This window comes from Lepisma saccharinum, chromosome 19 (genome assembly GCF_977018435.1).
Source record: "Lepisma saccharinum chromosome 19, izLepSacc3.1, whole genome shotgun sequence".
Lineage (NCBI taxonomy): Eukaryota > Metazoa > Arthropoda > Insecta > Zygentoma > Lepismatidae > Lepisma > Lepisma saccharinum.
The window spans coordinates 69,430,386-69,446,840 of NC_139247.1; the positions used below are offsets into that span (position 1 = coordinate 69,430,386).

Below are 16,455 nucleotides of genomic sequence, written 5' to 3' on the forward strand. Positions count from 1 at the left end.
AGATATGATTTGTAAGATGCTGAAAGAATTCTATAAACAAGCCCACAGCTCGCATTGTGTGGAGATAACATAGAGCTCACGGCACTGTGGGGCTTGCGAGGGGAGGGGGATGGGAAAAGCGATATTGGGAAACGTGCTGGACAATTGATAACACGTAACGCACACAAGCATGATACTTGCAGCACGCAGACATCAATTCCGTTTCGTTTTTGTTTCTGCTGATTTTGAAAGAGAGAGAGGGCGCCAGCTATTTCCCACCCCCCTGCTTTCCTTCCCGCGATGCGCCGAAACGCGACTTCTGCGCAACCGTTCTGCGCCGCTCTGAGCGAGCTCACTTGTCAGTCCGTGCCCAGTGCGGAGAGCGGGTTCGAAGTGGGTAGGCGAACAGTCGAATATCGCGGTCCGCTCCTTAAAAAAAGGTCATTCATCCAGGCTGACCTTAGATAAGGTCGTGTGTTGACCGTGAAAGGAGAGGAAAAAGACGACGAAATAGGTGGCTGGAGTGACGCGTGTGTTCCTTTCAGCAACAACCAAAAAAGGATTTCGCAGTGCAACGGTATCCCAGAATGTGAAAAAAGTGAGTTTGCGACACATTGAAAGTATGAGACGTCGCAAGAACTCTTACGCACACACATATCAATTGAGAGTTTAGTGAGAATTAGTGGTTTTTAGTGCTTTTTTAAAGTGCGGTGTTGTTTCTGTCCTCTTTCCCCCCCTCTTCAATTTTTCCAACTTGAGATTCAAAAAAACAACAAAAAAGTAACGTTTTTCAGCAGTTTTTTCGCAAAACTGCGGTGTTGCACTTATGTTGTGAAAAAGAGTTGTTTTGAAGTATGCTGCCCGTCGGAGTTAGCTCGCTTTTATTTGTCTGTTGGATGATGTCATGGATACGCGTCGGATCAGGTAGGTCTCATTATTGTCTATTGTAGACGCGGCTTTTCCATTATTGTGCTTACATTCTGTATAGACTTTGAATGTTCTAGAGAATTTTTTCAACGGCTTTCGCACTTGTGTATTTGGAACTGGGGGCAAACAAATGGGGGGGATGAAGCCCCAGCGATTCTGCACTGCAATGACATAATATTTTCAAAACTAAAGTCTGCCGGAAATAATTTTAAAATTGTCGACAAAAATTATTCCTTTCTAAATAGCTCGACAACAATTGGCTTTTGAAGAATAGTAATGTGTTGCCTTTTCAGGCTAAATAAATTACTTCGTTCAATCCTCACAATCTTAACTGACAAGGACCGACCTCAGGAACGACCTCAGTGGAGGACTGGTTTGCACAGCGCGCTACGACTCCAGGGTCCCAGGTTCCAATTCTAGCCTGGTCACGCTAGTGTCACTTCATAGGTTTCAATCTTTGCGATTAGCCAAATGTGGCAGAAAGCGAAGGAAAATAAACAGCTACAATCTGTCTCAAAAATCAAGGTTTGTGTTCGGACTCCGACGGCAACATTGCCGTTACTGTTGAGTTTGTGCTTCTAATCATTTCCAACGTTACGATTAACGCAGGGAGGTAAAATAAGCGTCGTAAATTACATGAAGCCCATTTAACCCTATTATTTTTTTTTAAATCCCACCTAACAACGTTCCGAGCTACCGCCTTCAGTGGCCGACTCACGGTCTCTTCGCCTGTGTCAAGACCTTTGCGAGTATCTCTGCGCCCGTTGAATCTCATCATTCATCCTCATCGTTGAGATTAACCCTAAGTAGAAGAAAAGCAAAGCCAAATATTAATAAAACAAGACTTTGCCTGATAATTTGGCGTCCATTCGGTATTGACGTACATTGCCGATAGTGCTGACCGAATACACGTTGGACATATGAAGTGCGCTTTATTCGTACATGCTAATCAGGATTGGACTTAGTATTTTGTGGGATTCGAATCATTATGTGCGTCCACGAGAATCCAACCAGGGCCCCTATATTACACGATGAGAACGTTAGTACTACGCCATCGAGGAGACATGAGATAAGTACAGTAAAACTTCTCAGTATCGGACAGGCCTGGAGGAAAAATAAATGTCCGCTGTTCAGAAAAAAAGTAGGATGTTACACAATAGGATAAGCATTTTACAGTATGTACTTTACGAACATAATGTTTTATTTCCTACATTCAAGGAACAAAATACTGTATTACATACGGTGAATTTAAATTTACTATCCCTACATACATTACAAATTTCAAAAAAGAAAATCCGTAGCAGAAGTGACACACACTTCTCAAGATAACCAAAAAGAATACTGTGTACTGTCTGCACTTTTAAAAAGAAATACGTGAAACAATGCGCGCTACTTCGAAATACTGGCCACTGTTGTATCGAATTCCAGGAATTGCTACCTTTTTCTTTCAGGCTGTCCGTTATTAAGAAGTCTTATTTGCGTTGGGAGGTAGTTTTCAGTGTCCGCGTCCGTTATTAAGAATGTTCGTTATTGAGAAGTAATATTGCCATTAAACCCCATGTATTTCTGCCGGCGAATTTAAAATGTCCGTTATTTAGAGGTGTCCGTTAGAAGAAGTTTTACTGTAATAAGTATCTCCTCTGTGGTTCTTCTGATCAAATTTTATCCAACAGTACACACTATCAATAATGCACTTTCATTAAGTTTTAAATATAAATTATACAACTAATGTGCAAAATGTATCTGCAAATATCCACTGAAATCATGTGATAAAATTCGGCTTCATATGACACAATTGGTATTTTTTTAATTTCAAATATTTTGTTTAGCTCAATTATTAGGTGATGCCAACGTTAACCCTGCGGTGCGTGAACGCGCGTTGTCTAGGAGGAAACACACAGAATCTTGCCTTCTTCGCTTAGAGCGGATTTCTGAATTAGTTTTTCGGTGAGAAGTGTTCAGTAAAATTTCACGTTGAAGATTTTCTTGGGCGACGAGAAAATCGTGACCTTATAAACATGAATAAGTTGATTGATTCTCGCAACATTATTAAGTGTCACAGACGTTCTGGTCGCCGAACCAAAAAGACTTGCCGGGGACAAACAACCATCCGCGATTTGTTCTCCTAGTCGGGAAAAAATTCAGCCAGGTCATCTCCCTTGGCCTGTATTAAGATGCTTTTATGCTGCCTATCACTAGAACAGTACCCACTTTTCTCTTTATCTCACACTTGTTCTCTACTTCTCTCTCTCTTATTCTTTCCCTTTCGCTCCTTCTTTCCCTTTCGCTCTTTTTTTCCCTTTCGCTTCTTTTTTCCCTTTCCCTCCATTTACCGTTCTCATTTTTGCTTTTTCTCCTTTTTTCCTGTCTCTCCATTTTCCTGTCTCTCCATTTTCCTGTCTCTCCCTTTTCCTGTCTCTGCCTTTTCCTTTCTCTGCCTTTTCCTTTCTCTGCCTTTTCCTTTCTCTCCCTTTTCCTTTCTCTCCTTTATCCCTTTCTGCCCTTTTTAAAATATCTCTCCTTTTATCTTTTCTTTTTCCTTTCTCTTTTTGCTTTCTACCCTTTTCCTTTCTCTGTTTCTCTTTTCTCTGCTTTTTCCTATTTCTGAATTTTCCCATCTTCTCCTTTTTCATGTCTCTCCCGTTTCATTTTTCTCCTTTTTCCTTTCTCGCCTTTTTCCTTTATCTGTTTTCCTTTCCCCTTCATTCCCTTTTCCATCTACCTCTCTCTCTGTGCTACTCTATTCTCTCCCTATTGCCCACTCTTCTTTATTTCTATATCTCTCTCGTCATTCCGATTATGACTGACTCGTGCGACGGACAAGGGTCTAACTAAAACCAATGACAACCTGAAAATGTCTTGATTACTTGATGGCTAATATTTGAACGTCCCTCGTATTTTAATTAATTATCTTTTTCATTATTTCGAAATATGTATATTCTCGACTGTTTGTTTAATCTAGTCAAACAAAACTCCGCGTATAAATAAAACATAACAGCACTTGGAAAGATTAAACCAACGTGATTGGTTGAAAGTTCTCCAGCGTCCGTTGAGGTCATGCATTCACAACAATAACCTGGGAATGGAACAGAGTATCTCTTACACAGCTGGCGATGTTCATAACCACTAATCCATACTTGAACCACGTTTTGCGACCTAGCTAGCCAGACTTAATTCTTTATGGAATATTTGATCCAAAAAAAAGGTCTGCTCGTCCAAGTGGAGTACCATAGTTGACAGATCGCAAGTTGAAATGGGTTTTTGATGTAAATGAAGCCACATAGAATTTTTCTTGGAAGAGGGAGGTCATGAAGAAAAGTGAGATATCTTCGTTGCGAAATCAGATAATTTTTTGTGACATTACTGCACGCTAAAAAAAATGACGTCAGAGAGGGTGAGGTAATCTTATATGCGTGTAAAATGTGGGCGTAGAGAATTTCCTGGAGCGAAATTTTTTCGCATGTTGGGAACGAATGAAGTTTGAAAATATCCTGGCTAGCCACGGTCTCGAGTGTAGAGGTTATCTTGAACTCCCGGCTCATTGGCTGAGCGCGTTAAGTGGTCGACTTTCGAAGTTTCCGAATTCAAGTCCCGACCTGGATGTAGGTGTTATTTGTGAGTATCATTTCATCAATTGCATCATTCATCTCCATCGTCGCGATTGACTAAAAGAGACAGCCTAAAGAGCCTGACACAACGACCGTGAATTCCTTAATCATTTTACTCTTTGAGAAGTGTGTGTGTGCAGACCTCCATGTCGGAGTGATTAACACAGCGGTGAGAACGCCACGGGTTCGAACCCCGGCATGGACATGGGTGTTCTTTGTCAGTGTCCCTTCAATCTCATAGTGTCACTCATCCTCATCGTTGCGATTAGCCTTAAGTAGCAGAAAAGCGACGCTAAATAACAAACATTCAAATCAAATCACATGCGTGCATGGGTGTATTTGCGTGTGTGTGTGTGAGATAGAGAGACAGACAGACAAAGGTGGTGGTAGACAGTGATGAAGGAAAAAGGCCGAAAATATTTACACGAGAAGACAATATATAGTGCCACGCAAGAGGAACATTAGGGAAAAGGGAATAAAGAGGAATGAACACAGATACGTTAAGAAAATAAAAAGGAATTAACATAGAAGAGAATAATAAAATTCAGCTGAGAAAGACGAAAATGACAGAGCGATGCGTGTGTGAGAGAAGCTTGAGAATAGGAGAAAATGAGATGGAAGAGTGAGTTATTTATTAGCATGCTCAAGTGAATTTCGAGAGTATTAAAACGAACAGGAATATTTGACTTAATCGGTATGTTCAAAAGGATATTGGTCGATGTTGCCATCTGGCTTGCTTTAATACAAATTTAACGATTTCGTGACGAAACGACGACACGAGACGAAACTCCTGTGGCTCGGTGATTAGGGGACCGAGTTCCGGTTTGAGAACACGGCCAGGAAGCAGGTCGTAGTCAGAAAAACCTTGCGGTGGGCGACACATTTTCAGATGGGATCCGCTTCGCTGGTTTTGGTTACTAAGAGTTTCCCTGTGGCTTTCTTTTTTATTCTCGTCCTTCCCTATGACGTTCTCTTAATCATATTTCTCATTTTTGCTTCAGCTTTTCCTCCTTCCTATGTTTCTCTTTCTATCCATTTTCTGTTCCTGTTTCCTTTTTTCTGACTTTTCCTCTTTCTTTCTCTTCCATTATCCTTTTGTTTCTTTTTCTAACCCTTCCTCCATCTTTGTTTGCCTTTTTCTATCTGCTCAATTTGTTTTCTTTTTTATCTTTCATCTGTTGTTTGTCTTTCTATCTACTTCATATTTTTGTTTATCTATCTCCTCCTGCATCTTTGTTTGCCTCTTTCTGCTCCATTTTTTGTCTCTTTCTATCTCCTCTTTCATCTTTTTTGTTTGCCTCTTTTTGTTTCCATCTTTTTGTTTCTTTCCATCTCCTCCTTTATCTTTGATTTCCTCTCATCCTATTTGCCTACCCCTTGATTTTCCTCTCTTCCACTCTCTCTCTATCTCTCCCTGCATTCACCTGTTTCTCCATTTTTCATCATTATTTCGGGCGTCCCGATGGGGTAGTGGTATCGTCGTCGCCTTGTAATGAAGAGGTCTCGGGTTTGATACGCGGTGGCGGCACATGACACAGTATATCGGATCCCAACTAAGACTGTAGATCAGCCTTTCTGTGCATAAAGTGGACTTAAAGCAACAAATCCAATCCAATTCTCTATCTATATCTTGGGTCGAGGAGATACCCTCTAAATATAATATATAACACTTTCAAAAAGCACTTGTCTTAGTCATGAGAGACAACTCTTGGCAGGTGCACCGTTCACTTCGGACTACTGGTTACTTCCAAACACTAGTCAGCCGGCAAAGACGTTCGCTTCCCGTGACACTTGACGATGACGTGGATCTCGCTCGTACGTCAAGGTCGGTCGGAAGCCGGCGCTTGTAACGCGGAAGGTGTTATGCAAATTCGCGTCGCGACGCGTGCAACCCGCCCGGAGCCAAGTGTCGCGGTCCACGCTGTCACGACAGTGCACAAAGAACGTTGCTTTCCGCCGAACCCGCGAAAGAAATTTATTGATCGTATTGTGTTATCACCGGCTCCGCCTTCGTTCTTATTCAGGGAACTAGGTTCGGTGAGGGTTGTCTTTGCGTGTCCGGAAATTCAGCGCTTAGGAATCGCCGGAAACTGTTCTCGGAATAGTTACTCGGAATAGAATTAGTTCGCGCTTCTCTGCTACGGATACGTAAAGTTTCCCCCGGTGTTGTTGTGGTTTGTAATCTGTGGCTGTCATTCTGTGTATAGCATGCACACTCCTATTGTAGTGATACTGTATTGCTATGAATAATCCTGTTAAAAAATTTGAATTCAAAAGTCATATACATAGAAAAGGTAAAGCTTCCCTTGCTATGAAGTCACATTTATGGGTTGTTAATGGTCAAGGAACACATAAATTCTAATGTGTTCCGCTGAAGGACCGGAGGACCGGAAACTTTTTCCTCGCACAATTTCAATTCGGTCCAAGTTGAGTATTGTTTTATTGAAAAAATGTCCCTGGACCGAATTTAAATTGACCCGGAAAAATGTTCCTGGACCGTATATAAATTGATCCAGAAAGAATATATTCCTGGACCGTAAATTGAGCATGAAAAAAGGTTCCTGGATCGAATTGAAACACTTTAGGCTATACATAAAAAGGTTCTTTACGGTTCAGAACCGATTTAAGTTTCATGATTTTCTCTCGTGGACCGGAATTGAATTTATTTGAAATTCCTGGACCTTAAACAACCCTGGCCTCACATATTCTACATCATTTCGGAGATGATGTGATGAGCACCACGCACCGGCCGCCTTTACCCCCAGGGTTGGCCCAGGTACTCATTTATTTGAGAATGGGTGAGCCCCAGAGCTACAGCGATATGGCCGGAAAACTTCACGTTCCGGAGATACCCAGGACAGAATATAGTTATTAGAGCCAGGGAATCGAACCCGGGTCTCCCGCGTTGCAGTCAGACGCCCTAGCAACTAGACCGCCGCTGTTTCCTTAAGACATATCCCTTGTAATGATGTAGTCAGTGTACGAATTAACGGGGGCGGATGCCGAAAATCCCCTCTGACAAAAAGTTACCCCCTGCAAAATAAAATGACTTCTATCCTAGCCAGGGATATTTTATCCCCCTCAAGGATAATAGTGATAGGTTCAGTTTATAAAGTAAAGTTAACCGAATTTATATTCTATGTTGGTTACCATGACGACACGATTTTGTTACATGAATGTACGAACAGTCTAAAAGGATACATGAATTATGATTATTGTGATCAGTTACGTGTAGGTTTACACTATTAAACCGAAGTTGTTATGTTCAGCGATGTGCCTGATGACTTTTATTTATCATGGAAGAAGTCTAAACATTAAGACCATACAGTATAAAATTTCCTAACTACGTAACAAACACAACTGTAAAACAATTCGTGTCCATTAATGGTTCAGTCATTAAAGATTTCCCCGCCGAAGCGTATGCAGTATTGTGGATTAAATAAGGGCTCCATGTCTGAGCCGAGACAACTGCTGGCTGTTTCCCCACTTACGGTTCCATACCATAGTGATGATTAGGGCTATGATTTTGATGACCTTAAAATTGACATTTAAAAAATTCATTTATGACCGAATACATGCAAGAAAATGTCTTATAAACTTAGAAAAATTACCTAAACATTCTGAAAGGTTTGTAGAACAAATTTATAAACTACCAAGAGAAATTCAAATTACAAATTAACGTTACAGTATCTATCACATGTTCATTGCGTATGGTAATACAAGTAAGAAAGTTCACTTTTTATCATCTTTTACACTTTAAGTACTGAATTGCAGTACACAATGAAATTCACGCAAATTTTCAAAAATGAATGATTGTCGGTTGTTGGACAAAAGAGCCTTGTACATTGAAAAACTTCTCTCGATTTCCAATGAACTCAGGGACGGCGCCAGAAATTTTCGACTGGGTGGACAGAAGCGCCATATTGATAGATTAGGGTGGGCAGTATAAATGTAAGACCATATATAGTATATGTGTATGAAAGACGTATGTATCCCCCTCTCGATAACACTCCCGATTTTCCTCTTACTTATTTTCCATTTCCTTTTCTTGTTTTTCTCTTTATCTTTTCTAATCTATTGTCGGATCTTATTCCATTTCCTTTCGCTTTGTCTCTGATGGACACAATTATTTCAAGGAAGTTTTTACATGCGCAGCCATATCACAGCCATACATTCTAATCACATTCTTTCATGCATGTGAATACAGTGAAATAATGTGAATTAGGTTTAAGCTTGTGTTGCAAATTCAAGGCACATACTTGATTTTATGTATTCGGCGACAGTGATAGATTGATTTGATTGGTTGATTTATTTGCTTTATTTTATTTCGCTTTTTGTGGCACTTTTGGCTAATTTGCGAAGATGGGGATGAGTGATGACATGATGAAATTGATGAATGAACACACTCACAAACATCCATGCCCAGGCCGGGATTCGAACACAGGACCCCTGTCGTCGTAGCGCGATGTGCTAACCACTCCGCCACGGGAGCCGGAGCGACAGTGATAGAAAGTGCGATGGTAGACAATCGTGAAGTTTATCGTAATTGAAGACATGTTCCTGAGCATAGTACTTTCATTGTATGAGTTTTTGACTGAAAGAGTTTTGTTACTCCTTTGGGGATCACATTTCTTAGCTTACAAGGTTTGCACAACTGACAAATCTATCTGAATGTTTGTAGTAGCGGCGATCGGGTGCCAATATTTGAGGGGCAAGGACGATATACTTTTTCTTGATAGAAAAGGCTTAGCATAAAGAGGCCATAGTGCGGGTGCAAAAAGTGGCAAAATGTGGCGGGGTACTGCATCCCCCACTTCCCGCTCCTCCTAATCGCCGCCACTGCATGTTTGGATTAAAATGAACGTCTTATTAGGAATGATTTAAAACACACACGGAAATCCAATTCTTTGCTCATTGTCCATGAAATATTCCTAGGCTAATGAAAGGCTATTTTGACAAAATATCACTCATATGTAATAAACAAGTGAGATTGAAAAATCTGTTCAGAATTGAAGAGGTTATTAGCTAAGTTGCTATTCGTTTTCTGAACTCTCAAGTATGCGGGAGAAGCAACACAACACACGTATGGTTACATGAACTATTTTGAGGTAACAAAATGATTTAGGACACAAGGAATCCATCGAAGTTGATCACCGTAACAGCAATAATTCATCTATTTTTGTAGATGACTTGGGTTGTATGACCATTTCGAATACAATAGAATGTCAACCTGTGCAGCATACCCTGGAAACTTAATTCTTTCAGGGCAACTAGTCTCTGGAGTCTGGAACCACTGTCAAAGTAATAATTTATGAGGGTTTGTATTTTGAGTGTCAGAATGTATTTGTTTTCGCCCCTTCGTTACTTTCATCTAATCACAATTGAAATGACTTAAAATAAAACAAATCAACCACGACTTACTCTTCCAAAAATGGAGTTTCATTAGCTCGTACCTCTTAGAAAGTTGAGGTGGTAGTTTCAATTGCACAGCGTTTCATTAGTGGATCAAGGCAGCTAATTCCGTGAACAATGACGTTATTTTCCGAAAGTCTCAATTTGTCTCAGGCAATCACCCTCTTAAAATGGACGCATCTTCTGTGGTGATAAAATGACACGTTCGGTGCGAGTTCTTTCTGTATATTTTTTCCCAATGGCATAACGCTGTCGCATTATAATGAAGACGTCATGTGTTGAACTCCCCCTCTTCTGGTGGAAGCACAATGCACACTGGTTCGGACTACACGTTAAACTGTAGGTTTAGTCCCGATTATCCCATCTGAGCATAGAAGTGGGCTTAAAAACAAACTAACAAAATCGTCTTCTGGATATTTCGTGACATTACTTTTTTTCTTTACTTCAGCTGCATCTGCAGATTCTGTCGACATTTTCGGCTGATTCGTGTGGCAAAATTTGTGTGTCGAAAGAGGATAAATATGATAAGCCAGTCATTAGCAATTGAATATTTCTGTAGCTTTTCCCATACATAAGTGGTTTATTAAAATGTAGCTATTCACTTCGGTATTGTAGTGATTATTGTGATTCGTTCTTATTAGTAGAACGAATATAAAGTTGATATTTCGCATACCATATTGATATTTGAAGATGACAGGTATATAAAAATTGTAATGAAATAAAAAAGAAGTACACTTCTGGAATTTCAAAGCAGAGCTAATTAAAACTATACTATACTCTCTAGCAACCCAAAGGTTTATGGCTGCAGAAACGCAAGCCTTCCATCTGTTTCTATCCGGGGCAAGATCACTCCAATCTTTCCTATCTTACCAATTTATTTTATGTCCATCTCAACGTTATCCCTCCATCTTCGTCTTGGCCTTCCTACTGGTCTCTTACCATTAGGTTTCCCAACAAGAATCCTGTAAACTTTTCTTTCCTCTGCCATTCGTGTCACGTGGCCTATCCATCTAAGTCTTCTTGATTAAATTATTCTAATAATAATAATAATATTTTAAAAAGTCGAAATAATTTATTGTGTTGTTGGAGAAGAAACGCTAAGATGATGTTTTTATTTGTTTATTTGGAGATTATATTAACTATACCCAGGCTGGGATTTATATACGTATATGGAGGCCCGGAACTTACAGCACCAAGGCCTCACTCCAATCCCCTCTACACAGTTTCAGTTATAACTTCTTGCCAAGTTACATGGTGTTGTTTGTTATTATATTTTTTACCACATCCGAAGTACCTATTTTTTTTCATTATGTGGTACTTTTCAAAGCAGTCTTACCCAGTGAAGGCCCGGAGCTGCAGTCCTCAAGTTTACCCTAAATTCTGATCTAATCTTGATCATACCCTGCAAAATTTTGAACCTCCAAAGCCTACTAGATTCTTTTAATCATGGAAGTATTCATTTATCACAGTTTTTGTTTCAATAGCTCTAGTAATTACTTTCACTTTCTAATGAGAAAATTGGCTTTATATAAGATGATATCTGAACATTTCTAGCATAGATAATATTCACAAGTAAAATGTACATGTTATGAACACCAGAATACACTTGTTTATTGAATCATTCATATATATCCAAGTATATGTACTTATTGAATTTGATTGGGTGGACAATCGGCTGGGCACAGGAATTTTTGGGTGGGCGCTTGCCCACCTGTGCCCACCCCTGTCACCGTCCCTGAATGAACTTGACTTGAAATAAACAATATCACTTGCTGTTAAGTCACTTTCAATTTCATGGAGTGCAAATTGTTTCCCTGACAAAATGTCTGATAGAGAGCACAAAACTTTGTACCCCTTGTTTTTGAACAATAATCTGTTCGGCGACAATGTATTTACTGATAGAGGGGGAAATCACATTGTTTGAGCTGAATTGTTACACAACAGCTTGTATCAACAATACTGCACAGAATTTCTTTGTTTCTTCAAACAGAGTTGTTCAGAACTCCGCTGAGTCGGGAACCTCTCTCCTTCAAAGGGTTACATTTGCATGTAACCCTTCTTTCACCAAACTGTGGAAAAATGCATAAGGTGACTTTTAAAAAGCAACAAATGACAAACGGTTCAAGAAGTTTAATAAATGACCTTTACTCCAAAAAGGGTCAAACAGTGCAAAAAATGCCCTAACAAAGGCATCCCAATTTATTCACTTAAGCACGTTCCCATCTACTTATGCAACGTTTCTGCATTACCAAAAAAAAGATGCATTGCATCAAAATCCTAGCCCTGGATGATATTTTACGTGTATTAGTGTTCACAAGAAACTTGTACGTAAAAAGAACAACATTAAATTTTAACTTGGCATAAATTTGGTCAGGTCTTCCTAGCTCATTTCGTGCATGAGGTTAGGTATCCTTAAAATGTAAATACAGGGTGATTCAAAAGTCTCGACATTTTAATCAAAATTCATTTTGTTAACAGTACTGCTGAAAAGTACTCTATAATAGAAGACAAACTCAGTACATTTGAATGTGGTGGCCCTGTAAGTCTAGGCATAGCACCCACCTCTCTTGCGTAGACCGGAACACATGCTCCAATATAGCTGGCGTGATGTCCCCTGTTGCTGAAGCTATTCGAGGTCAGTTGCTCTATGGTGTTGATCTTTACTTGGTACACACACTAGACTTAATAAAGCCCCAGACAAAAAGAAAGTATAGGGGAGTCAGATTTGGAGAACGAGCCGCCCAAGGTCTTGGTGAGCCACGGACGATCGGGGAAAGTGTCGGCGAGGAGGTCCCGAACGGTTCTGGCTAAATGGGGTGGTGCACCATCTTGCTCTAAAACAACAGTGTAATTTATCCCATCCTGAAATATTTTCATTAAGGATTTAAGGAAAAATTTCAAGAGACTTTTGAGTCACCCTGTATAGTGTTTTGTAAATTACGTGTAATTGTTAACGTAAGATTTAATGACCTAGGTTAAAACCAATGTTCTAAGGTACTAAGAACCACAAGGCAATAGTTTAGTTACTGACTGGTAACATATACAAATTTGCATACAAAAGAGAACGCACCTCCCGAAATGAAATCGCAAATACACCACTGAGTGGGTATTCCCACAATGCAAAAAGCTGAATTCGCACAGTGGTAGTAATAATAGTAATGCATCAGTATCGGCAGATACCACTGGTATAGGTAGGGTTTTATCTACATATGCTTTCTAGCATTTTGTTCGTTTGCAGGGTTCAATTGGACGGATTCCAATTTACTTGGGGCCTCCCTGATGGCGTAGTGACAACGTCATCATCTTCTAATGAAACGGGTCGGCCCCCGTGGAGGCGTGGTTAGCACATCGCGCTACAACGCCAGGGGTTCCGAGTTCGAATCCCGGCCTGGGCATGGATGTTTGAAGGTGACATTCATAAATTTCATAATTGTCATCACTAATCCCTATCTTAGCAAATTTGCCAAACGTGGCATAAGAAGCGAAGTAAAATAAAGCAAATTAATCAATCATTAATCAATCTAATGAAACGGACCTGGGTTCGATACCCGGTTGAGGCACATTGTGGTTCGGATCCTGCTTGAAATGTAGGTCGAGTAGCGATTAGCCTATCTGTGAATTAAATAAGCAATTCAACCAACCAATCAAATGTTGATCTTTTCTTGCCAGAACACAGACAATGTGCAATTTCTAACATTTTGTTTTAAGCCGTATTGTTTTAGTTTCGCTGTTTTTTTTCCTGCTGTTACAGTTTCAGTATAAATTAGTCATTCAGTACGGTACTCTCACCGGCAATAAAGAAATGGGACACCCTGAAGTGTGTTGTGCGCGCTGCCTAACTCGACGGATATAGCAGAACTGGCCATTGAAAAATTTCTATTGAATGTTGCCATCGCCGTAGTGTTGAGCAACACACACAACGCATTGCGCTGAAGCCATTATTTCAGGATCTTGGTGTCCAATTTTTATTGCGGGTGACTGTACCAGAAACTTTAAGCGAATAAGCGGTGTGATCTTCCAAATGTGTCAACCGTTTTTTTTTGGAAAGTTTAACCTTTCTCTGAATTATTCCCATTCTTCGACGGAAGTGGGTTGGACGATTTTGCAACAAGCGGTCAATGGATGCTTTCCCATTGATTTCTCGTTACGTAATAGTGGTTAATATTGCAGATCCTTGTCTCCCTACATTGAGGGCGTGTCATTCTATGAAGGCAAATACGTGGAATTTTAGCTTTATGGTATTGTATTAAGCAGTATTTATTTGCATTGTGCGGCTGTTTGCGTGAATTCTTAATTTACTGGTGGAGTTTCTACAGGACGTTCTCTTCTCTAAATCTTATATTAACAGGTATTAGAATATCTCTTTGCTTGCAGCTGGTGTTAAATGTTGAACAAGCCCGTTTGGTTTTGGAGGTGTAGATTCCCGGATAATGCATGTGCAAGGTGTCAACCACTTGACACACACTCGCCAATATATAAGGTTCAACAATGGAATAATAATGTGAACAGCATGAGATTCTACGATGGTATACAATTGACACCTCTCAGCCATTCTAGCTTCCATGTGGCTAGCATTTTCTGCCATATTAGCTTCCAGGTTACTGGAACCTGCCTCCAGCATTCGCTGTAAAGACGGTAGCAAATCGGTAGTAACAGGAACACTACTAACTGCAGGTTTTTCCTTGCATGTGAGACATTTTAATTCACCAGGAGAATTACTTTCCTTTGGTGTTTTTAACTTGGCACAATTCAAATGGAAAATATTGTGACAATCAGTGGAAACAAATATATCGTCAAACTTTGATGTAATCTCACAGCAAAACACATGAACTGTGCTTTCATCAACATGTGAAGCTTTGCTTCCAAGTTTTCTTTTCCATTGTTGCGCGTCAAAAGTTCTGAGTCAACTGCAAATCTAACGCGTAACACAAGATTAACTTAGCTAATGTATTCGGGCCCCACGCTTTGGACGCCAAATTATTGACACACACTCGCCAAGGTTCAACAATGGAATAATAATGTCAATATATTAATACTTGAACAGCATGAGATTCTACAATGGTATAAAATTGACACCTCTCAGGGCACGGGAAAATATTAAGATTTGAAGCCAAAACAAAACTCAGAACTTTCGTTTAACATATAACTTCAGAATCTATTTATTACGACTATGTAGTTCATAATAAAAATGTACATAAGGGTACAAAGGCAAAATAATGTCCACAAAATATATCAACTCAGTCAGAATAGACACACAATGACAAAATAATGTAAAGACATAGACAATATCACGCCCCGAGACAGCGGTCTGGACAAGGGTTTAGGGTTCGTGACCCGACGACAAGAGATCAAACAAAGTCGTCCGCGCAGAGACACTCTGCAAGCGCCTGGGCGAAAACGAGTTGTGTACAAACTAGAGGCCCGTAGGGTGTATTGCACCCCACACTAGTCCTCTACACGAACCTCACCCCTAGGAGCACCAAGGCATCTCGAGACCATACGTATGTCAAAATTCAACATTTAAATAATCACACAAAATGGCAAATAAGCAACTACAAACTCCTCAGCGAGTGCCATGGTACAACGAGTTGTGTATGGCAAGAGGGCCGTCAGGTGTATTGCACCCTACACCGGTCCTCCACACGAGCCTCACAGCAGCTAACCCCAAGGAGAAACTAAGCATAGCACATTAGACATTTATGCATTTCAAATTACAAATGAAAAATGGTTCCGAATCTGGGCCGACTGGCTCGAATTTATACTTTTTGCTTTGCCACAGACGACTAGTATAGGAGTGGAAATCATATATGGAAAAGAGTGAAAAAACATTAATACATTATAACAAAAGGCACATTAACAGCACAAAATTATAGAATGCATTTTACAATTAAAACGTTATTTAAATAACTCAAAACTTTACTAGAAAACTATAAAAACTATTAATGTGACGTCAGCTACAAGATTAACATATACAAGGTGGGACCGTATACTTCAACAGTCTGACGTCACTCAAAGATTTCGAAAGTAAATAAAATATAGAAATAACTCGAAATATGCAGCACAAATAGATTGTAAATTACACACAAACAATAACATAAATTATCGCGTGCTTAAAACTGCGTATGGAATATGTCCTTTCATTTCTACCAAAACACATACACACGATTCCACGGTGAACCATGAACACGTCATAAGAACTTCTGACATTGAGTTAAGTGTTCGTATTAATCACACACAAATACGGCACCAACACAACAGTTCAGCACAATTCCAATGTGCAAGGGCAAACTTCTCCCACCTAAAAAGAACACGTTCGTAAGTCCGTAGTGGGAAAATAAACTTGCTCTCGATCTCGGCGCAACCACAACGGGGTCACAGTAAGGACATGTCACAGTCAAGAAAGTCATCAAAGTAAAGAAAAAAAGTAGGTCAAGAAGTCAATAAAAAGTCCATAAATTATTCAATGACTGATTGATTTAGTTTATTTTTCTTCACTTTTCTGCCCCTTTGGCTAATCGGTAAGATAAGA

General features: G+C 39.9%; 1 protein-coding gene across 1 annotated transcript in view; it reads left to right on the forward strand.

Annotated features, from left to right (window-relative positions):
* The first annotated feature begins 367 nt into the window (after window positions 1–367).
* Window positions 368–16,455, forward strand: part of LOC146003192 (protein amalgam-like) — a 586,579-nt gene continuing 570,491 nt past the window's right edge. The window contains exon 1 of the mRNA XM_083141378.1: window positions 368–903. Within this exon, the coding sequence (XP_082997504.1) occupies window positions 834–903 (70 nt within the window). The 5' untranslated portion in view covers window positions 368–833. The remainder of the gene's footprint in view (window positions 904–16,455) is intronic.